Source organism: Equus quagga, chromosome 20 (assembly GCF_021613505.1).
Source record: "Equus quagga isolate Etosha38 chromosome 20, UCLA_HA_Equagga_1.0, whole genome shotgun sequence".
Taxonomy (NCBI): Eukaryota; Metazoa; Chordata; class Mammalia; order Perissodactyla; family Equidae; genus Equus; species Equus quagga.
In genome coordinates this window covers 6,596,705-6,620,669 of record NC_060286.1, presented here as the reverse complement: position 1 = coordinate 6,620,669, position 23,965 = coordinate 6,596,705, and the positions used below count along the sequence as shown (strand labels likewise).

The 23,965-nt window shown below is 37.5% G+C and overlaps 1 protein-coding gene across 4 annotated transcripts in view; it reads right to left on the bottom strand.

The window, feature by feature from the left end:
- Positions 1-23,745, bottom strand: part of PCNX4 (pecanex 4) — a 48,160-nt gene extending 24,415 nt beyond the window's left edge. For 2 of the 4 annotated variants that reach the window (XM_046647631.1, XM_046647632.1), the window contains exons 1-6: positions 23,611-23,745; positions 12,434-13,176; positions 4,058-4,237; positions 3,450-3,964; positions 3,104-3,204; positions 2,862-2,984 (exon numbers count right to left, since the gene is read on the bottom strand). In XM_046647631.1, coding sequence (XP_046503587.1) covers positions 2,862-2,984; positions 3,104-3,204; positions 3,450-3,964; positions 4,058-4,237; positions 12,434-13,122 — 1,608 coding nt within the window. In that variant the 5' untranslated portion in view covers positions 13,123-13,176; positions 23,611-23,745. Of the gene's footprint in view, positions 1-2,861; positions 2,985-3,103; positions 3,205-3,449; positions 3,965-4,057; positions 4,238-5,913; positions 7,297-11,828; positions 11,926-12,433; positions 13,177-23,610 lie in introns of those variants that run through there. The other 2 variants (XM_046647634.1, XM_046647633.1) reach the window with 2 other exon arrangements.
- Positions 23,746-23,965: the final 220 nt, after the last annotated feature.

The window sequence follows — 23,965 nt, the reverse complement described above, 5'->3', positions numbered from 1 at the left end:
ACTACAAAATACTACATACTACAGTATATTTAAGATACATACTGAATACTACAAAACATTTATGAATAATCAACATGAAATTCCCAACTCATTCTATGTGGTTAGTGCTATTCTGATATCTAAATCAAAGACATAAGAAAAGAAAGCTATATATATATACTAATCACACAAAAATCCTCAACAAAATGCTAGCCAACTAAATCCTGCAACATATAAACAGGATTACACACCATGACCAAGTAGAATTTATTCCAGGAATAAAAGGTTGGTTTAAAAACTGAAAATCAATGTATTATACCATGTTAATAGATTAAAAGACCAAAACCACATGACCATTTCAAAAGACTCAGAAAAAGCATTTGGCAAAATCTGACACCTTAATGATAAAAAGACTTAACCAGGAATAGAAGCAAACTTCCTCAACCTGACAAACAGCATCTACGAAAAATGGGCAGTTGATATCATACTTAATGGTAAAACACTGACATCAACTTAATGGAGAAAGACTGAATGCTTTCCTCATAAGTTGTCCATTCTTACTCCTTGTATTCAACATTCTACTGGAGGTTCTAGCCAGGGTAATTAGGTAATAAAAAAAATGAAAAACATTCAGATTGGAAAGGAAGAAGTAAAACTATCTTTACTATACCTAATTTGCAGAAAACATGATCTTATATACAGAACATCCTAAGAAATCCACTAAAAATCTATTAGAACTAATGAAGGAGTTTAGTGATGTTTCAGGATACAAGATTAATATTAAAAAATCAATTGTATTCTATACTCTAGCAATAAACAAGACCCAAAATGAATTAAGAAAACAATTCCGTTTATGATATCATCAAAAAGAATAAAATACTTAGGATAAAATTTAATTAAAGCATGAAACTTGTACACCAAAAACTACAAACACCTAAAATAAAGAAGATATAAATAAATGTAAAGACATCTCAAGTTCATGGAAAAGAAGAATTAGTATTTTTAAGATGGCAATACTCCCCAAATTGATATAGAGATTTTAGGCAATCCCTATCAAAGTCTCAGATGTGGTTTTGCAAAAACTGAAAAGCTGAAACTTTCAATTGGTAAAACAAGGGTACCAGAACAGTCAAAACAATACTTAAAAAGAAAAACAAAGCCAGAAGACTCACATTTCCAAATTTCAATACCTACTACAAAGCTGTAATAATCAAGACAGCGTAGCACTGGCATAAGGACAGACATATAGATGAATGGAAAAGAACTGAGAGTCCAGAAATAAACCCTCACATTTGTCATTTGATTTTTGAGAAAGGTACCAAGAAAACTCATTGAGAGAAGAATAGTTTTTTCAATAAATGATGCTGGGACAATTGTACATCTATACACAAAAGAATGGATTTGGAACTCTACTTCACATCATATACAAAAAGCAACTCAAAGTAGATCATAGCCCTCAAACGTAAGAGCTAAAACTGTGAAACTCTTAGAAGAAAACATAGTAAATCTTTCTGATCTTGGAATAGGCAGTGTTTATTAGATATGACACCAAAAATACAAATGACAAAAGAAAAATAATTAAATTGAACATCATCAAAGTTAAAAACTTTTGGGGCTGGCCCTGTGGCTTAGTGATTAAATTTGCATGACCTGCTTCAGTGGCCCAGGGTTTTTGCCATTTTGGATCCTGGGTGTGGACCTAGCACCACTTATTGAGCCAAGCTGAGGCAGCATCCCACATACCAGAACCAGAAGGACCTACAATTAGAATACATAACTATGTACTGGGAGGCTTTGGGGAGAAGAAGAAAAAGAAAGAAAGAAAAAAAGAAGATTGGTAACAGATGTTAGCTCAGGGCCAATCTTAAAAAAAAAAAGAATTAACTTTTTTGATTCGAAGGTCATTATCAAGAAAGTGAAAACCTACAGGAGAAAATTTTTGCTTATATCTGTCAAAGAACGTGTATCCAGAATATACAAAGAACTCTTACAACTCAACAATAAAAAGACAACCCAAGTAAAAATGGGCAAAAGATTTGAACAGACATTTCTCAAAAAACATATACAAATGGCAAAGAAACATATGAAAAGATTCATTATTAACATTCAGAGAAACGCAAACCAAAATCACAATGAGATAGTAGTTCATACCTACTAGAATGACTATAATGAAAAAGTCATATAATAACAAGTATTGGTGAAGATATAGAGAAATTACAATTCTCATACAGTGCTGGTGGGAATGTAAAATGGCGCAACCACTTTGGAAAAATGTTTGGCAATACCTTGCAGTGTTAAACATATTGTGCCTACACGAATGAAATTCAGTCCTAGGTACACATACCCAAGAGAAATGAACACTACGTCCGTACAAAACTCATACACGAATGTTCACAGCATTATTTATAATAGTCAAAAAGTGGAAACAACCTAAATATCCAACATATGATGAATGATTCAACCATAGTGGTATATCCATACAACAGAATATTATTTGGCAATAAAAAGGAATAAAATACTGATACATGCTACAACATGGATGAACCTTGAAAACATCTAAGTGAAAGAAGCCAGATGCAAAGAATACAGATTGCATAATTCCATTCACATGAAATGTCCAGAATAGGCAAATCCACAGAGACAGAAAGTAGATTAATGGTTGCTGGGGCTGGAGTGGAGGGTGGGTGGGATGGAGAGTGGGAATGGGGAATGACTATTAATGTGCATGAGGTTTCTTTCTGGAATGTTGAAAATGTTCTAAAATTAGATTGTGGTGATGACTGCAAAATTCTGAATATATACCACTGAAGTGTATACTTTAAGTGGATGATTTTATGGTATATGAAATACATCTTCATAAAGCTGTTAAAAATTATACTTACCAGTAAGAGTCTGATTCCTGTATCCAGGCTTCTGTTCCACCATATGTCTGTACTGGGGATCAGCAAGTGCCCTGCTGATACAATGACTGTCTCCAATAAAGCATTTTCTGTATTTTGCCATACCTGCAGTACACAAAGTATCCACTTTATTAGGTAGAATTTGATAATCTAAGTAAACTGTTAAGAGTAAAAATCACAAATGTAGGAATAGGAAAATACTATTAAGTGCATATTAGGATTACCATTCTAAAAGCTCTTGTGAATCCAATGGAGACAGACACAGAGTGGAGCCCTTGTAAGGAATTGTCCAATGAAAGAAATGCTATCATAGCAAAAGGTGACACTAAGACAAACAAAAAAAAGATGGATTTAATTAAGGCAAAGTAACCCCTTCTACCACATTTTACTCAGGCCAATATGAGTTTTTTAATGAGTACGTCTAAGCAATTAAGTAAAAAAACTAATGAACAAATTAAAACATAAAAGAATAAACACTTTTATGCAGTATATTACACAAATATGAGAATTCCATTAAACTTTTGTACACTTCCTAGATATAACACAAGGTTATAGATTTTATCTTCCTACCTAGATTTAGCAAAATCCGCCTGACAACACCAATCTTCAGGAGCCTTGTTTGCTTCTCTAAGAATAAAGTCACAGCTTGCACATCCTTTGGATAGAAAGGGTTTCGGAAAATTCCAAAGATATAGACACTCTGAATTTCTCTAAGTAACCACAGTAATGTAAGTAATATCATCAAAACATAGCCAACAATAGCCTGGGGACTGTTTTTGGAAATCTGTGAGAAACCAGCAAAGTGATGCAGCAAACTAGTTTCTAAGAGAGCCAAGACTAATACAACAATGTAGAAAAGGCATTCCTTCCAAGTAAACTGTTTTTTGGAGCCACTAGGTAAAGCCTTAGATTTGGTTCCAACTCTGTGTCTCGTTACACTGTGTTTGAAGACAAAACCCATTTCACTTAGGTTAAGACTAAGTAAGAATCCAAGTCCAGTCATGAAAAGAACCACACCAAGAGTGTTGGGAATGAAATATGATGTTACAGCTGTTCCAGCAGAAACGATGAACATCATTAATAACCTGCAGGGCAAAAAAAGAGAAGAAAAGATTTGCTTGAAAAGGAAAGTTCTTTAAGAATAAGTCAAATATAACTGTAACATTTAAAATAATTACCGGAGGTGGGTTGACATAGATGAACCTCCAAGGCCAAACTCTAAAACCTGCTCCATTGCCCATAAGAAAAGTGCATCAGGCGGGGGCAGGGTCCCAAGTGCCCACAGAAAGGGTAAAAATATAAACAAGACGTGTAAAATCTGACTCATTTGTTCTAGAGCTGGTATATTTACCATAAACCTATAAGAAAAAGAAAACACTTAAATTATACAAAGTAACATAAAGAAGAGGATCTTTCCAGGAAAAACAAAACAACTCATATATCCACTTGCTCCACATACACCTTCTCCAAAACAAAAGGTCCTAGTCCCAACTTTCGAAAGACCATCCCATATAAACTGTGACCACTGTCCTTCCCCCATACCAGTAACTACTCCTACACAATTGTGTATACGTTTAGCACTTAGAGAATATGTGAATTCAAACCTGGAAAGAAGGAAGAAGTAATTAAAAGCAATTTACTGAATAAAATTGAATTCAGGGATTTGTAAAATGTAACTGAGCCCACGGCAAAAATATTTCTCCCTTAAATCTCTAAACTACACTGGCTAAAATTCTACCAATGGTTCTTTAGAGTTCAAAATTTAAAATTACAAGTGACTCTGGAAAAGCCAACCCTTACTGCTATTCATACATTAGTAGCAGCAAAGAGAGAGGGCTCCTCTTTCTCCTACTCTCTCCTGTCCTGTCTCACTCCCAAGTCCTAGTCAGTATAATTACTATCAGAAGTCAGCAACATGAGGTTATGGATGTGTCTCTGTGGATTAGCCTGGGAACTTAACTAACATTTATAATGCTCTTTCTATTTTGTATAAAAGTGGCATGGATTTGAGAACACCAACTTGTACAATATAATCTCATAAATTAGAGAAGGTTTCTATCTTAAGTGGAGAAACTGGTTCTTGGTATAACACTTATCAGTTAAATATAACATCATTAAACCATTTCAAATTAATAAAAACTTTAAAGTATAGAAGAATAAACATTATCAGTATGTTACTACTTTTTTGGACTGAGGCTAACCAAACACTTTGTCTGGAAACTAACAACGTCCTAGTACTTACGGAGTTCCAAAGATAACTGTCAAAAGAGAAAACTAAATCTCAAAATTTGCACAAGTGTACCTCCGAGATTTGTAGGTATGGTTCCAGACCACCGCAATAAAGCGATTATTGCAATAAAGCAAGTCACACGAGTTTTCTGGTTTCCCAGTACATATAAAAGTTAGGTTTACACTATACTGTAGTCTGTGTAATAGCATTATGTCTAAAAAACCAACGTACACACCTTAATTAAAAAATACTTTATTGCTAAAAAATGCTAACCATTATCTGAGCCTTTAGCCAGTCATAATCTTTTTGCTGGTGGAGAGTCTTGCCTCTCTGTTGAAGGCTACTGACTGCTCAGGGTGGTGGTTGCTGAAGGTTGGGTGGCTATGGCAATTTCTTAAAGTAAGACAACAATGAGGGGCTGGCCCTGTGGCCGAGTGGTTGAGTTTGCACTTCCACTGCAGGCGGCCCAGTGTTTCGTTGGTTCGAATCCTGGGCGCGGACATGGCAGTGCTCATCAGGCCACGCTGAGGCAGCGTCCCACATGCCACAACTAGAAGGACCCACAACAAAGAATATACAACTATGTACCAGGGGGCTTTACGGAGAAAAAGGGAAAAAAAAAATCTTTAAAAAAAAAAAGTAAGACAACAATGAAGTTTGCCGCATCGATTGACTTTTTCTTTGATGAATGATTTTTCCATAGCATGTGATGCTATTTGATAGCATTTCACCCAGACAGAAATTCTTTCAAAACTGGAACTAATCCTCTCACTCCTGCCACTGCTTTATCAACTGGTTACGTACTATTCTAAATCCTTTGTTGTCATTTCAACAATCTTCACAGCATCTTCACCAGGAGTAGATTCCACCTCAAGACATCATTTTTTTGCTTATTCATAAGAAGCAACTACTCATCTGCAACAATTCAGTCACATCTTCAGGCTCCACTTCTACTTCTAGTTCTCTTGCTGTTTCCACCACATCTGCAGTTTACTTCTTCCACTGAAGTCTGGAACCCCTCAAAGTCATTCATGAGGGTTAGAATCAACTTCTTCTCAACACCTGTTAATATTGTTATTTTGACCTCTCCCCACACATCACAAATGTTCTTAATGGCAAAGAATGGTGAATCCTTCCCAGGTTTTCAACTTACTTTGCCCAGACTCATCAGAGGAATCACTATCTATGGCAGCTATAGCCTTGCAAAATAAAATTTCTTAATAACTTGAAAGTCGAAATTACTCCTTAATCCATGGGCTCCTGAATGGATACTTTGTTAGCAGGCATGTAAACAACAATCTTGTACGTCCTCCAGCAGAGCTCTTGGGTGACCAGGTACACTGTCAATGAACAGTTATATTTTCAAAGGAATCTCTTTTTTCTGAGCAGTAGGTCTCAACAGTGGGTTTAAAATATTCAGTAAACCATGTAAAACCATGTAAAGGAAACCATGCAAAGGAAAAGTTCCTGAAGGAAATTAGAGGTGCTACTCCAGTGAACACACGAATGATAAGAAAGCAAAACAGCCTAATTGTTGATATGGAGAAAGTTTTAGTGGTCTGGCTAGAAGATCAAACTAGCCATGCTTTTTAAAACTAGTAAACCATGTGGTAAACAGATTTGCTGTCACTCAGGCTTTGTTGTGCCATTCATAGAGCACAGGCAGGGTAGATTTAGCATAATTCTTAAGAGCTCTAGGATTTCTGGAATGGTAAATGAGCACTGGATTAAACTTAAAGTCATCAGCTGCATTAGCCCCTAACAAGAGAGCCAGACAGCCCTGTGAAGCCAGGCATTGACTTCTCTCTAGCTATGAAAGTCCTAGATGGCATCTTCTTCTAATATAAGGCTGTTTCATCTACAGTGAAAATCTGTTGATTATGTGGTCACCTTAATGAATGATCTTGGCTAGATCTCCAGGAGAACTTGCTGCAGCTTCTGCATCAGCACTTGCTGCTCCATCCTGCACTGTTATGTTATGGAGGCAGCTTCTTTCCTTAAACCTTGGGAACCAACCTCTGCTAGCTTCAGACTTTTCTTCTGCAGCTTCCTCACCTCTCTCAGCCTTCAAAGAACTGACAAGAGTGAGGGCCTTTCTCTGGACTAGGTTTTGGCTTAAGAGAATGTTGTGGCTGATTTAGTCTTCCATCCAGATCCCTAAAACTTTCTCCATATCAGCAATAAGGCTGTTTCACTTCCTTATCATTCATATATTCATTGGGACAGCACTTTTCATTTCCTTCAAGAACTTTTCCTTTGCATTCACAACTTAGCTGTTTAGTGCAAGAGGCTTAGCTTTCGGCCTGTCTTGGCTTTCAACATGCCTTCCTCACTAAGCTTAATTATTTCTAGCTTTTGATTTAAAGTGAGAGATGTGCGACTCTTCCTTTCACTTGAACACTTAGAGGCTGTAGGGTTATTAATTGGCGTAATTTCAATATCATTGTGTCACAGGGAAAAGGGAGGCCTGAGGAGAGGGAGAGAGATGAGGGAACGGCCCATCGGTGGAGCAGTCAAAGCCCATACAACATTTATCGATTAAGTTCGCCATCTTATATGGGCGCAGTTCGTGGAGCCCCAAAACAATTATAATAGTAACATCAAAGATCACTAATCACAGATCATCATAACAAATAGAATAATGAACAAGTTTAAAATATCGTGAGAATTACCAAAATGTGACACAGAGAGAGGAAGTGAGCAAATGCTGTTGCAAAGATGGTGCCAACAGACTTGCTCGGTGCAGGGTTGCCCCAAACCTTCAATTTGTAAAAAATGCATTATCTGCAAAGCACAGTAAAGCAAAGCGTAGTAAAATCGGGTATGCCTGTAACATAACTGTACTTGAATACCTGAGCTGCTGGGAATCAAAGTCAAGAAGAAAGGCAACTTCTGTAATAATTATCCACTTAGGTGAATGTTAACAGTCCAGAAGCAAATGTATAGCAACTATGGATATAATAATGGGATAATGTATTTGCTCACACAGATACCAGGACTAGGCCAGCTAATGCACCTGTGCCTCATAATGCTTGTCCTTCAAATTTTTACAAGCAGAGGATTAATGAACACAAGGTTAACAGTGTGATGCTATATTAGACGACAATACTTTCTATAGTGCGGTTTTAAAATAAAATTCATTTCATTCTGAGAAAAAAACACTCAAGTAACAGAAAAGAAAACCAAACCACACACAATAAGCCACAGGGAGGTCAAGGAAAACATGAGATTTGTATAGTTTTGTGGGGTTTTTTAAAGAAAATACTTCTCTTGTTAACATATTCAAAGATAAGATAATTTGTGTAAAAATAATGTGTACTCAGGAAATATTTTACCCAAATTCAATTTTACCCTTTTTGTTCTTAAAGTAAGCAGCAAGCAATCGCACAGAAAAGTATTTATATACATGGACATCTTAAATAAATATAAGCACACGTAACTGAACTAACCAAACATTGTGATTACTTTCCTGTGTGTATGACTCAGCCCCAAATAGATGATTATTGCGGTTAATTCTTTTATAAGAAAAAATGTTTAAATTCTAATGTTTCTGATAATGCAAGAGGAATTTTCTAGGGCAAAAAAAGTCTAAGCCCTCAAGAAAACAACTTTGTTTTGAATCTAACAACCATAAAAATATTCCAAATTCTGTACTAAGATCCACATGCCCAGAAAAAGATATTCTGTTTCATAGTGGCTAAGATGAAATAAATATCTACCATTCATTCAAACAATTCCTAAGAGTCCATGAACTAAGCATTGTAAATTTAACACTTGTCTTTAATATAAATGCACAGAAGTCATTTAAAAATTTTAATATACAACTCTACTGGGTAGAATAAAGAATGGGGAAAGAGAAAAGATTACTACACTGTGGGGCTCAACTCTTCGACTTTCACATTCTCTGAAATAAAATCAAGACATAATTTTATATATCTGACACCTGTCCAAATTTGAATAGTGCACACATTCTATACATTATTTATCTGCTATATCACACCTACTGTATAAAGATATTGATTCTTTATTACTTTGTTAATTAGAAGCTAAAAATTTTCTAAAAGTGAAGTAGGGGGTAACTTTTCTGCACAAACATGTCATTTTTTTCTTTAAAAACAGATTTGTGGACTGCCTTTGCCTTTTCTTTTAGTTATAGTTGAAAAAATCTCTTTATAATTAAATATTAAAATTGTATATTAAATCAAACTAGTGTTACTACACTCCACTAGAATGGAGTATAAAACATTTCACGGCTTTTCATTTAGCAACGAGTAACGCAAAAAGTCAAGGTAACCAAATTATAAATTAAGTGAGATTTTTTTTAAAATGAAAGAATCTAGGGCATCATTTGCAAAGATGTAGTATAGCAGGCATATAACATCTGATTTCAGAAATGGCAGAGCAAGATGGTAACTCAAGAATATGTATTCTGAAAATAATCATCTTATAAACTTAAATCTTTAAAAAGGGGTGAAATGTATACATACACATTTAAACTCAATTTTATTGCTAACTTTTCAAAATCAAACATTTAACTGTAATATATTTTATGGTTAGTAAATGGTAATGGTACTAAGAAACTAATTACAAATTAATCTCCCATAAATCAATTCTCCTCTTACATATTTAATTAGGTGAAGAAATATAAGGGTATCCTCTCATGTCTCCTCTGGTCCATAAATGCAGCACAATTAGAAGAGACTAAGAGTTAAGGCACAGCAGACACCTAAGAACAGGTCAGTTTCAGTACACAAACTGGCTAAATATTTTTAAATGCTTTGTCTTATTTCAGGCTGCCATAACAAAATACCATGGACTAGGGGGCTCAAACAACAGAAATTTATTTCTCACGGTTCTGGAGGGAGGGAGTTTGAGATCTAAGCGCCATCACGGTCGGGTTCTGGTGAGAACTCTCTTCCTGGCGTGCAGACAGACAACTTCTCAGAATAGTAGACAGAGAGAGAGAGATCAAGCTCTTTGGTGCCTCTTCTTATAAGGGCACTAATCCTATTAGACCAGGGCCACTCTGATGACTTAGTTACCTCCCAAAGACTCCATCTCCAAATACCATCACCCTGGGGACTAGGTCTTCAATATACGAATTTTGAGGGAACACAAACATTCAGTCCATACTGTTCCACCCCACTCTCCCAAATTCATGTTCTTCTTATATGCAAAGCACATTCATTCCATCCCAACAGCCCTGAAAGTCTTAACTCATTCTCACATAAACTCTAAATTCTTTAGTTTCATCTAAATATCATCTAAATCAGATACAGGAGAGACTCAAAGTATGCTCCACCCTGAGGCAAAATTCCTCTCCAGCTGTGAAGCTGTGAAACCAGACAAGTTACGTGCTTCCAAAACACAATGGTGGGACAGGCACGGAATGAACATTCCCATTCCAAAAGGGAGAAACAGGAAAGGAAAAGGTGACAGGTCCCAAAGAATCTCAAAACCCAGCAAGGCAACTTCCATTAGATCTTAATGCTGAAGAAGTTCCATACTCTGCCCTCCAGGCCCCCAGGGCGGCAACATCGCCCAAACAGCTCTATATGGGGGTCCCACCCTCACGGCTCTACAGGGCGGCACCACCCCCAAGGCTTCCAGCAGAGGCCTTCTAACTTGTTGAAACTGAGGCAGTAGCCCTGATAATTTCTGAATCACTTTTGGGGTTGTTTTTCTCTCTTCTTAAAGAATAGTGCATGTTTACAGCCAAAGAGCTCTAACATCCTTGTCCTGTCAAATCTAAGAAGTCTAACAGCCTTCATTCATTTCAGCTTGTCTCAGTACCCTTTAGTCCAAATTGGCAGTGTTTCTGTTCATATAACCCCATAAGCTATTTGTTGAGTGGTAATCCAGACCTTGGCATTCTCTTCAGAACATACTTTCTCATTTTTTTGCAATATAGATAGGCTGAACATTTTCCAAATCTTCAAGTTCTAGTTCCTTTTTGCTTAGCAATTCCTTCTTCTCTCTCCTTTCATATTTTATATAAGCAATCAGGAGGAATCAAGCTGTTCCTTCAACACTTTGCTTATAAATCTCCTCAGCTATGTATCCAATTTCACCACCTAAGTTCTACCTTCCATAAAACGATGGAAAATGTTTCAGCCAAGTTCTTTGGTACTTTATAACAGGGACTGCCTTTCCTCCAGTTTCCAATAACACTTTCATTTCTGTCTGAGATCTCACGAGAATTGTCCATATTTCTAGAACACACCTCAAAACTCTCCCAGCCTCAACACATTATCCAGTTCCAAAGCCACTTCTACACTTTTAGGTATTTGGTACAAGAGCACCCCACCTCTTGGTATACAAATCTTAGCTTGGGCAGGCATAATGAAATACCACAGACTGGGTGGCTTAACAACAGAAATCTATTTCTCACAGTTCTGGAGGCTGGAAGCCTGAGACTAGAGTGCCATTATGGTTGGGTTCTGGTGAGAACTCTCTTTCTGGCTTGCAAATAGTCAGCTTCTCACTGTACCTCACTAGCTCTCTGGTGTCTCTTCCTATAAGGGCACTAGCTCTCTGGTGTCTCTTCCTATAAGGGCGCTACTCTCATCAGACCAGGGCCCACCTTCATTATCCTACCTCTCACAGACCCCATATCCAAATACCACCACATTGGGGGTTAGGGCTTTAACATATGAATTTGGGAGGGACACAAATATTCACTCCATAACACGCCTGTACATTTCTACCTGGACACTAACCTGTGAAAGAGAAAGCTGCAATCTACAGAAACAAAGAAAGAAAAGTCAGATTTAGAAAAAGCAAGCAAAGGGGTTATCAAACAATTTTGTAAGCAACTTTGTTAAAAACACTATTTTCTATTTTTCTTCTGTAGTAAATTGGTTAGAAAATCTATATTCCTTCTATATAGTTACTACAACAAAATTAGAAATAAGTTATTCTATTCATCATAAATTCACTCAATCTATACATAATATTTATGTGTATAAATTTTAAATCCTTCATTTTCTCCTCACAGGAAAGTTCCATCTTTTTTCATAGGTTTCAGTCAGACTATTGTATACATTCATAGCTCCTTATTTAAAGTGAAACACAGTATTGAAATTTTACTTATTTATCTAATAACGGGTTTTCTCTTTGTTCTTCAACATGACCTAATTACTGCTTTAGTATGAATGTTTAACATAGCTTAGTCCTAAGAGATTAATCATCAAAACAACTTTATCATCCAAAGATTTGGTCCGTATGACTTTCAATTCATAGATTCATTTTTTTAATACCCAGGAGAGTGCTCTTACTATGTATGCTTAAAAATAAAGCTATAAAGTATTTCACAGCTTATTACCTGTGTGCAAGGTCTACAGAAACAAAGAAAAAAATATAAAGAGGTCTCATAAGAGGAGTGATTTCATAAGTATCCTGGGTTTGGAAAGTTGCAGTCTCTGTAGCTGTGTTTACAATTAATGAATATTCTCCTATACATAATGTCATCCATCCAAAGACAAACAGTAGCACAGTGCCTCCTGCACTGCCGTACAGCAAGGTTATTCTATTCGGGAGCAGATACCATGTTCCAAGACCACAGATTAATCCAGCAAAAACAGAATGAAAAACTGTATTGGCTATAGATTTCTTGCCAGGAATTAGAAATTTGATAGTCTCAGCACCAGCACAACTTGTAAATTCATGCTCATCTTCCTGCGCTAAGATATCTGTGGGCAGCATTCTTTCTACCGTCACCGATTTGTTTCTGGCGTGTAAACTTGTGAACTGGATGACAAATGCGGTGAAAAGCATTAGTCCACCTGAAAGTGCCGCTGTGTAATAGTCTTCCAGGGTCCCTAATTGGTACAAGAGTGTTCCTATTCCACCCAAAACCCATGGCATTAGAAAAAGGATAATTTGATTAATATATATGTAAGGAGGGGCACAATAGCCTAATTTGAGTCGAGGGCCTCCAAGAACAGTCTGTGGAAAGCGCTTCAGAAAGAAGTCCTGTTTGTAATCATTCAGCAGAGGCACATCTGGACTCATCCTTCTCCCTCGGGATTATTCAGAAAGTCACATCCTCTTCTGTAACAGCAGACTCTAAAAAAAGAAAAAAGTCACACTTAAAACATGGCGACGAATCCCCAGATTTCTATTTTACTCCTTAGTTCCTTTAAGGGCAGGATTTATAATTTCACTTCTCCAGCTCTTCCCCATTGCATCACACATACTTGGCACTAAACAAATAGTTGCTAAGTTATTTTTTATTTAAAAAAAAAATCAAAGTCATTATTAATTTATCTAGAACTTAGTATTTGGAATGAGAGCTTAAGTTCACTCACATTTTTAGATTCTGAGGTCAGAGGAAAGTTCAAGAAGCCAGTACTCTCAATTCAAATCTGCCAGTGGTTTAACTGATGGTTTCCCTGAGAGCTTTCGTTGTTTGTTTTTTAACTTTCTCCTCTATTACACGGGTCTGCAAAGTTTTTCTGTAAAGGGCCTGCCTGTAAATATTCTAGGCTTTGTGGACCATATGGTTGCTGTTACAATGACTCAACTCTGCTGTTGTCCGGAAAAGCAGCCATAGATAATACAAACATGAATGGATCTAAGTGGTTGTGTTCCAATAAAACCTTATGGTATTTATCCAAACAGGCTGGGAGCCAGATTTAGCCTATGGGCCACAGTATGCCAACCCGTGCTCTATAAAATAAGGATATTCTTTATAATTCCCTTCAATTGACATGGAAACAGAAGTGGAAAAGAGAAATAGAAATACTAAGTGTTAGTCACATCACTTTACAATTACAATAAATTTAGGATTTTTCGACAATTTAAAAAGTCAAATCCTGCTAAAATAGTAGCATTTCAATAAGAAGCCATTGGCAGCTCAACATATAGTGGGAAGAACAATAAATTGGAAATCAAAGACTCCAGGTGTCAGAGTAAATGTTTATTAGCATGCTTACCACAGGCAAACCACTTCATCAGTCAATTTTTAGTTTTTCTGTTGTCAGTTTCTGAAACTACCAGAACCAGGAAAGCATGAAACAATAATAGGACTTGTACACGCTTTAGTCTAGATTATTTTCATTTAAAGGCCACAAAAATCTAATTATCAAACAACATGGATTCTCTTCTTTTCCTTTTCTTGGGATATATTCAACAGCTTATTCTGAAAAACAGTTTTCTGACACAAGATCAGCTAGCAAAGTATTACCTCAGGGATTATATGTTGGGCTAGAAAACAAAAATTAAGTTTAAAGCCATCTTCATAAAGACAGACATAGAGACCAACGGATTAGAACAGAGCGCCCAGAAATGAATTCTCACATATATGGTCAAATATTTGACAAGGGCACCAAGATCATTCAATGGGGAAAGGATAGTCTTTGCGACAAATGGTGCTGGGAAAACTGGATATCCACATGCAAAAGAACGCAATTAGACCCTTACCTAATACCATATACAAAAATTAATTCAAAATGGATCAAGGATCTAAGTGTAAGACCTAAAACAATAAAACTCAGAAGAAAAGATGGAACAAAAGCTTCTAACACTACATTTGGCAATGACTCCTTGGATATGACACCAAAGGTACAGGTAAAAACAGAAAAAATAGACAAATTGGACTTCATGAAAATTAAAAAAGTGTGTGCATCAAAAGACACTATCAACAGAGTGAAAAAGCAACCACAGAATGGGAGAAAACATTTGTAAATCATATATCTGATAAGGAATTTAATATGCAGAATATATAGGGAACCCCTAAAACTCAACCAAAAAACCAAACAACCCAATTCGAAAACTGGTGAAAGATTTGAATAGACATTTCTCCAAACAAGATATACAAATGGCAATAAGCACATGAAAAAAATGCTCAGTACTGCTAATCACTAGGGAAATGCAAATCACTCATTAGGATGGCTACTGTCAAAAAAACTCAGAAAACAACAAGCGGTAGCAAGGATGTGGAAAAACTGGAAACCTTGTGCACTGTTGGTAGGAATGTAAAATGGTACAACTGCTGTGGAAAACAGTATGGTGGTTCCTCAAAAAATTAAAAATCAAATTACCATATGATCTAGGAATTCTACCTCTGGATATAAACCCCAAAGAAGTGAAAGCAGAGTCTCAAAGAGATATTTGTACACTATGTTCATAGCGGCATTATTCACTATAACTAAAACATGGAAGCAACCCAAATGTCCATCAAAAGATGCAAAATGTGGTGTGTGATATTATACATATATATATATATATATACACACACACACACATACATGACGGAATATTATTCAGCCTTAAAAAAGTAAGGAAATTCTGCAATATGCTACAACATGGATAAACATTGAGAACATTATGCTAAGTGAAATAAGCCAGTCACAATAAGACAAATACTGTATTGTTCCTTTTATATAAGGCACTTAGAGAAGTGAAAATCATAGAAAGTAGAATGATGGCTGCCATGGCCTGAGGGGAGAGGAGAATGAGGAGTTATTGTTCAGTGGGTATAGAGTTTTACAAGATGAAAAGAATCATGGGGATAGATGGTGGTAATGTTGCACAACAATGTGGATGTATTTAATACCACGGAACTGTACACTTAAAAATGGTTAAGATGGTAAACTTTGTTATATCTTATCACACACAAAAAATTTAAAGGCATCTTAAAATAGCCTTTCTTCCAAGTCAGTTAAAAATAGTTTTTCTGGGGCCAGCCCCAGTGGCTAGTGGTTAAGTTCAGTGTGCTCCACTTCAGTCGCCTGGGTTGAGTTCCCAGGCATGAACCTACACCACTTGTCATCTGTGGCCATGGGCTAATCTTCCTCAGCAAAACAAACAAACAAAAAACGTCTTTCTGCAAGTCAGTTCTACCCAACCGGTATCAGCCCTGGAGAAGGCTTTGGGGCATGAGGAATGGTTTTTGGGTCGCCATTAAGAATTACTGCCTTAGAGCACCTCTTGTTATACTGTTAGGAAGTTCTTTAAACTGTAAACACTTACTGTCATATATCTTCCAGCCACTGGTCTTAGTTTTGCACATAGCTTTACTTACGTGAAAGTAAAGTCATAGCTTTACTTACGTGACAGCCCTGCAAGTACCAACAAAATAACAGAACCACAAGCCAAACGAAATTTTAGTGGTTGATGGTTCAATCTCAGGGAATGAAAAGATTGCCTCCCTCCCCTCTGAATGAGCTTATCTCCTGTACTGATGTCAGCCCAGTGTACTCTATTCTGCTACGACTGTTTTATAGAAGGCATAGGGTAAGTAAGGGCACACTCCCATGAGTTGGGGTAAACATTCTGATTTCAATTATCTATGAAAGATGCTATCAGACAGGAAAATGAGCTTGGATGCCTGGCCTGGGCTTTCTGAAGAGTCTGGATGTGCCTGAAATTTCCCCATGGGGTTAGGGGACAGCTGGCCCCTCCTATTCCACTGAGGCAAGTCAGGAACAAGATGAGATGGCTCGCTGGGAAAGGAAGCCAGAAACTGAGGATACCTTATAAACTACATTACCCAGCTGCATGTTACTACCCATATTCATTTACCTTTTAGTACTTCTGAGTCTTCTCTAAAGCTTAGTTTAAATGTTCTTATCCATTTGATGGAATACTCTGTGATTATGCTAAACAGTGGAATAATCTGAAGCAGATGTACTGGTGATACGGGAACATGGAAAGATGCCCATGATGTACTGAAAAGTAAAATAAACACACTGATGATCTCATTTGTATTTAAAGAAATAGTACACTCTGTATGCACGGTTGTATATAGTTTGTCTAGGTGTAAAAAGTTTCAGAAGGCATACACACAGAAGGCTGTGTTTGTGTGTGTGTATATTTTACATATAACATTTTGACACCTCTTCAAATTACCAAATACCCTCTAGAACTCTCGACCCCATGCCCTGCAAACACATCCTGCACTTTGCCTTCTGAGAGCCTCTGCTCATTCCCTCTCCTTTGCCTGGGATGTCCCCTCCTCCCTTCCCCTAATTAGTAATGTTAGTCGACTTTGAACATTCAGTATAACCCTTCCTGAAAATTTTGCAGAGCACTTAGGCCAAACTGTGCCTTTCTTCTGTGTATCAAAAACATTTCTTGCTCATATTACTCATTTTGTAACATCTATCAACATAGGGTATTTCTCGTATTGTTCACCTCTTTCTGAGTTTCTCCCATGGAGAAGGAAATGGCTGAAGAATTCTAACATGTCAGAAGTCCAATTTCAATTTACCCATCCTATGCTACACTTAATTTCCTTCATTATCAGAAAGGAGGAGCTAGTTCATTCTGGGGGAGAAAAGTAGAGGTGGAAGAGCAGGCAGAAGAGGCAAAAGAAAGCAGGAGCAATCAATAACAAACGGAGAGCAGACTAGAAGCACGAAGAGAACGTCAGCTCCCTCAAGAAGCCTTAGAAGCTTGGACGAGGACTCTGCAATGGTGATTTTTAATGGGATATTAAAAGAAAGGCTGAATGATACAGGATTATTTACCTTACAGAATGTTTCTTGCAAAGGGGTCTATGGTCAATGAAGTTTGAGAAACTACATACTAGACTGTCATCTTGAAGGGTCAGAATGGATATCAGCAAACTAAAGACTCTGAGACATCTCTCAAGTTAAAAAAAAAACACCACTGCAAACCTCCTTACCATGTATCATTTGAGTTTTCCAAACTTATTTGACCCTGGAACCCATTTTTCCCACGAGATCTAATAACAGATCACCTGTGTAGTGCTTTACGCAAACTACTTTGAGAAACACTGGCCTGGGCTTCAATCAGGACATTAAACATTTAGGCAAGCCAAGGAGAATTAAAAAAATATACCAATGAGGAATGTCATGAACAAAGGTACATAAGGAAAACAATTGAGGGAAATTTGACAGGTAGCAAGAATATCAGTTTGCTGAAACACTGACTTAAAGTATAGGTATTTTTTCTAATATCTTAAGGGCAAAAGAGGATTACATGACAGATAGTGGAAATTCATTAAGGTAAAAATTATGATAAATTGGAACTGTTTGACTTTTAATTTAATTACAGATCCTGGAATATTTAAAAAATATTTTCTTTGTAGGAAGCAACAGTTACACTTATATAGAGAGATCTTCTAAAGCCTACTCTGGATTACTAGCATGGAAAGTAGAATCCAAATAATTAAAACTTATGCCCTGAATGAGAACTTGGCATACACTCTGAAAGACTGCTGATGCATTCATATGACTGCTACCTCTAACATGTTAAAATGAAACATGGCTCAAGGCTTAGGGGAAAAAAAAGCTATGAAAAGAGAGGTTAAGGGATAGATGACATCACAACTGATTTAGGCCATATGCTTTCTTCATATGCTAGTCTGAAAGTGGGCCAACAAAATAGCCATAGAAATCTGGCTTTATTTGGAACTTGAGCCATGTTTCTTACAAATTATCCAGCACGGCAGGAAACAGAGATCAATTTGGGCAACGTAGTAGGAGTGAATTCTTAGTTACCAAAACTTTAACTCAGCAATCATGCAAGACGCCAGCCTGAAAATCTCTTAAAACAAAAAGATCTTAAAAAGTGTCAGTTTTTGGGATTATACTAAATTTATAGTTCTCTAAGTTCAGCAAATAGAATTCCTAGAAATAGAAGTTTTAGCAACTGTTTGATTTTTGTTTAGCAAACGTTACTTTTTTTTTAATCTATCATTATTTGTATTGATTGGTTGATTTCATTCATTGGATCTATACTTTTTTTTTTGCTCTATTAGATTCAGATATTTTTATGGTAAGAATACTTAACATGAGATCTACCCTCAACAAAATTTTAAGTGTATAACAGAGTACTGTTAACTAGTGACACAATGTTACACAGCAGATCTCTAGAACTTACTCATCTTGTCTAACTAAATCTTTATACTTGTTGAACAGCAACTCTCCATTTCTCTCTCCTCCAAGCCCATGGCAACCCTCATTCTACTCTCTGTTTCTAGGAGTTTGATGATTTTAGGTACCTCATATGAGTGGAATCATGCAGTATGAGTCCTTCCGTGACTGGCTTATTTCACTTACCATAACGTCTCCCAGGCTAACCCGTGTTGTCACATATGGCAGGATTTCCTTCTTTTTTAGGGCGGAATAACATTTCATTGTATGGACAAAGCACATTTTCTTTACCCATTCGTCTGATGATGGACATTTGTTTTGCTTTCACTTTTTGGCTATTGTGAATAATGTTGCAATGAACACAGGAGTGCAGATACCTCTTAGAGATCTTGATTTCAATTCTTTTGGATAAATACCCAGAGGTGGAATTGCTGGATCATACGGTAGTTCTATTTTTAATTTTTTAGGGACCCTCCACAGTGCTTTCCATAGGGGATGGACCATTTTGTATTCCCACCAACAGTGTACAAGGGTTCTAATTACTCAGCACTTCTGCATTGTGCCTCAACTGTATTTCTGTTGTACTTTAAGGAAACTTACTATCTTCTAATATAGTTGTCAAATTTTATTAAATCTTTGCTCTCCTATTTTTAACTTCTAAGAGCATGTCTTTAATCCTTGGATGTTCCTTTTTACAGAATCCTATTATTATTTCATGAATATGGTCTATGTCTCTGAGAAAAGTCATTACACATATATGTGTCCGTGTTTGTATGTAGATAAATACCATTTATCTTTTTTGTAAATTGCCTCCTCATGTCCTTTGCTTTCTTTTCTATTGAAGTGTTCACTTTTCTTATTAATTTGAAAGAACTTTATTTATATGAAGGATATTAACTCTGACATATATTACAATCCTTTTTTATCCCCCTATGTTACCTTGCTCTTGAAGCACTGTTAGAAGATGCTGGTATGGATTAAAGATTACATTCTGATAGTTGTTCATATAGACTAAATGTGTTATCGTTCCTTTTGTAGAGAAACAGCTAAATGATAAATTAGTATTTTCCACATATTTAAACTTTTGAATAACTTTTGAGTACCTCCAATGCATAAGGTGATGGTAATAAGGCTGCTCTCTGACCCAAAGGAGTTTACAATCCAGTGGGCTAGAGATCATTTTCCTCTCAAATAACTGTCACTGGTAAAAGCAACTCTGGAATTATTTTAATTTTCATAATCAAGAGAATAAGCAAGAAACATAAAGTTAGTTTATAAATAACCTAAAATTATTAAATAAAATTAAACTTGCTAAGAAAAAGTAATTCCTGCTTATGTTTAAAAATGTCTATAGATGGGCCAGCCTGGTGGCATAGTGGTTAAGTTCGTGCACTCTGCTTCAGTAGCCCAGGGTTCACGGGTTCGGATCCCAGATGCAGACCCACACACTGCTCACCAAGCCACACTGTGGCAGCACCCCACATGCAAAACAAAGGAAGACTGGCACAGATGTTAGCTCAGGGGCAATCTTCCTCACATACACAAAAAAAGTCTATACAAACTTTGTTAGTAGAGTAATGAATAGAATGCACTCATCCGTGTTCCTAAGAAGTATTTTTAAAAATTTGAAAGGAAATATACTAAAATGCTACTTTTCCAAGCATCAGCACTAATTTGGACAACAAAAAACTTCATCTCTGGAAAAGAAACAAAAGGGCCTATACCTAAGTACTCAAAAAGCAAAATACGAAACAACTTAATTCTCAGTTGCTCTGGATAAAAAACATCTGTTATTACCAGAGCAGTTCTAAAAAGTATGCACGTGTGGACTTTTTTGATAGACAACTGCTAACTGTTGAGGGAATCTAGAAACGCAAAGATAGCTACCCCTATAATTCTGAAGATGCTCTATGGGATCTTAACTAAATGCCATGCCATGGACAAACAGCTAAATTCGTGACGAGACTTTTGAAAGACATACGGTGCTTTAACATGAAAAATATATTTCATGTTACAGTTCATCAATTATGTAGTAAGCACGCTCCTCCCCCCACCAATGAAAGGAAAATCTACCCAAACACCTAAAAGGAGTCTTAAAAGGAAAGAACAAGCATATTAACATCTCTTTGCATGTACAAAATAGTATTTCTTCAAATTCAAGATTTTGGGGGGGGGGGTGTCTTTGAATCTAATACTTTTCTGTACATTCACAGGAATTGGTTTGTAGAGGAAACCGACTGGGTGGGAATGGTGACTGGATAGCTCAAAGGATCTATTTATTGCAGTATCGGCAATCTTTCACAGGTGGAATGATGAGCTGTCCGTTCTACGATTCCCCCTTCCCAAGTGTGTAACACTTGAATATGAACTGATCGCATTCCATTACTTACGGAATCTAAGATGGTAGGAAATCGCCAAAGGCCACATCACAGCATCATAGAAGGGCAGCTGGGCCAGCTGATAGTTCGCTCCTCTCCCAGTCTACCCTTCCCACACCTCACCCATCTTAACCATTATGAATTCAAATGGGTTAACAAGCTTCTCTTTCAAAATCGAGCATCAAGTGAATGAAGTCTACTACTCACATGAAATAACAGAAATAAATCAATTTATTTTACAGAAAACTGAGAATCAAATATTGTGACTTAACCAACACACAACGTCTGTTGGTGGCAGACTGAGTTTTTCAATCACAACGAGCTACTGCCAAATGAAAGAGAATTTTATTTTGAGGATAGAGAAGTAGAAGGATAATTTGGGAGGAACAGTTTTCAGGGAAAGGTGGGCCTGAGAGGAATCTACAAAAGGTCAAAATAGGAGCTAAGCCAGCATGAGCGCAATGGCAAAGGACTCCTCCTTGATAAGAGATAAAGAAACACAAGTGGGAAAGGGTCTCACTATCAAGAAAGTGAAAACAACCCACAGAACAAGAGAAAATTTTTGCATATCACACATGATAAGGGACTTACCTCTAAAATATATTAAAAAACTCTTACAACTCAATAATGAAAAAACAACTCAATTTGAAAATGGGCAAAGGATCTGAATAGATATTTCTCCAAAGATAACATATAAATGGCCAGTAAGCACACGAGATGATGCTCAATATCATTACTCATTAGAGAAATGCAAACTAAAACCACAATGAGATACCACTTCAAATCCACTTGACTGGCTATCAAAAAGACACAAGAACAAATACTGGCGAGGTGGTGGAGGAATCAGAACCCTGAAGTGATAATGTAAAATGGTGCATTTGCTTTGGAAAACAGTCTGGCAATTCCCTAGAAGGCTAAACAGAGTTACCACACAACCTAGCAATTCCATTCCTGGGTATTTACCCAAGACAAACGAAAACATAACTCTACACAAAAATTTGTCCATGAACATTCATAGCAGAATATTATTAACAGCCAAAAGCTGAAAACAACCCAAATGTCCATCAACAGATCGAATAAGACGTGGTATATCCCTCCAATGGAATATTATTAGGCTATAAATAAGAAGTAAGTACTGATACATGCTACAACATGAACTTTGAAAAGAGATGCTAAGTGAAAGGAGCCAGTCACAAAAGGCCACATATTGTATGATTCTACTTATATGAAATGTTCAGAAGAAGCAAATCCATAAAGACAGAAAATAGCGCTTGCCTAGGGCTGGTGGGGAGAGTGGGAATGGGGGAGTCTGGGGGGAATGATCGCTAAAGGGTGCAGGGCTTCTTTTCTGGGTGATGACAATATTCTAAACATCACTATAGAAATGGTTGCACAATTCTGTGACTATACTAAAAATCACTGAATTGTACACTTTTAACAGGGGAATTGTATGGAATGTGAATTATATCTCAATAAAGTTCTTACATAAGAAAAAGAAACAGAAAAGGTTCCCGACCTGGTATTTTCTGTAACAGTTAATAACTAGTAGGCAGCACTTTAAATATTAAATTTAAGAGTAGTTGACAGGTGCCCTAACAGTTAAATTACTAAATGGCTGGCTCTGGATGCTATGATAAAGGTGTAGGGATTTAGCATGGGTGGCGGTGGATACCCAATAAAATAAAGGATGGCCTTTGCCCTAATTGCAGGAATGAGTTACTGAAGCAAAAAAAAAAAAAAAAAAACACCTAATATTATAGAGCTGAATGACAGATTGGTGTAGGGGACAAAAATCAATTCAGAGGCCTGATAGCTTCTCTTGAGGGTTGTGGAGAGAGGGGGCAGATCAGTGGGGAAAGTTATTTCTGTTCAGGGGGCCCTGAGTTGACCAATTTGGGGCACAAGTGGTTTAACTGGAGATACGGGGAGAAAGAGGACAGTACCACCTAAGGGCAGTTCGTAAACTTTTTTGGGGATAACGAGGCCATCCCTAAATCCAGACTCAAAGGGCCACTTTCCATTTCGCAAGTGTTTCTTGGAAACAAAACGCTACAACTCAACAAGCTACAGTAGTCTTTCGAAAATCACACTGGAATGGTACCTCTAGCAACTGAATTCATCTTAAATCTTAAAAAGTGCAATAATCGCATTTAAAGGTTTTTTAACCAAGAATGAAAAACCTGCGGCAGTTAAAATTGCAAGAACAACGTGGCTCTGCGCAGGCTTGGAAACTAAGGCGACCACGAAGTCGCCAGGTCGGTGTCGGGGATCGAACGTACCTCGAGTCACCCGAGGGCAGAGGCGACGCGAAGGCATCCCGGGGACTGCATTTTTGCAGGTAAACCCGGGTTGTGCGCTCCCGCCGGGGGGCTGCCTGCAGCCCGAACGCGGAGGCAGAGGAGCTGCGGCGCCCAAGGGCCCAGCGCAGCACGGTGGAGCCCGGGCCCGCCCGGCGTTTCCATGGCTAACGTCAACTCCCGAGGGCGCCGCCGGCGCCGGACAGAGCGCGCGCTCGGGGGCGGGCCCAGAACCGGCCCGCCCCGCCCGGGGACCGTGGTCGCAGGGGACGCTTCCCTTCTGGCCAGCAGACGCGGAGCGCGGGCGGAGGTGCGCTTCGTTCCCTCCAGGCCTTGC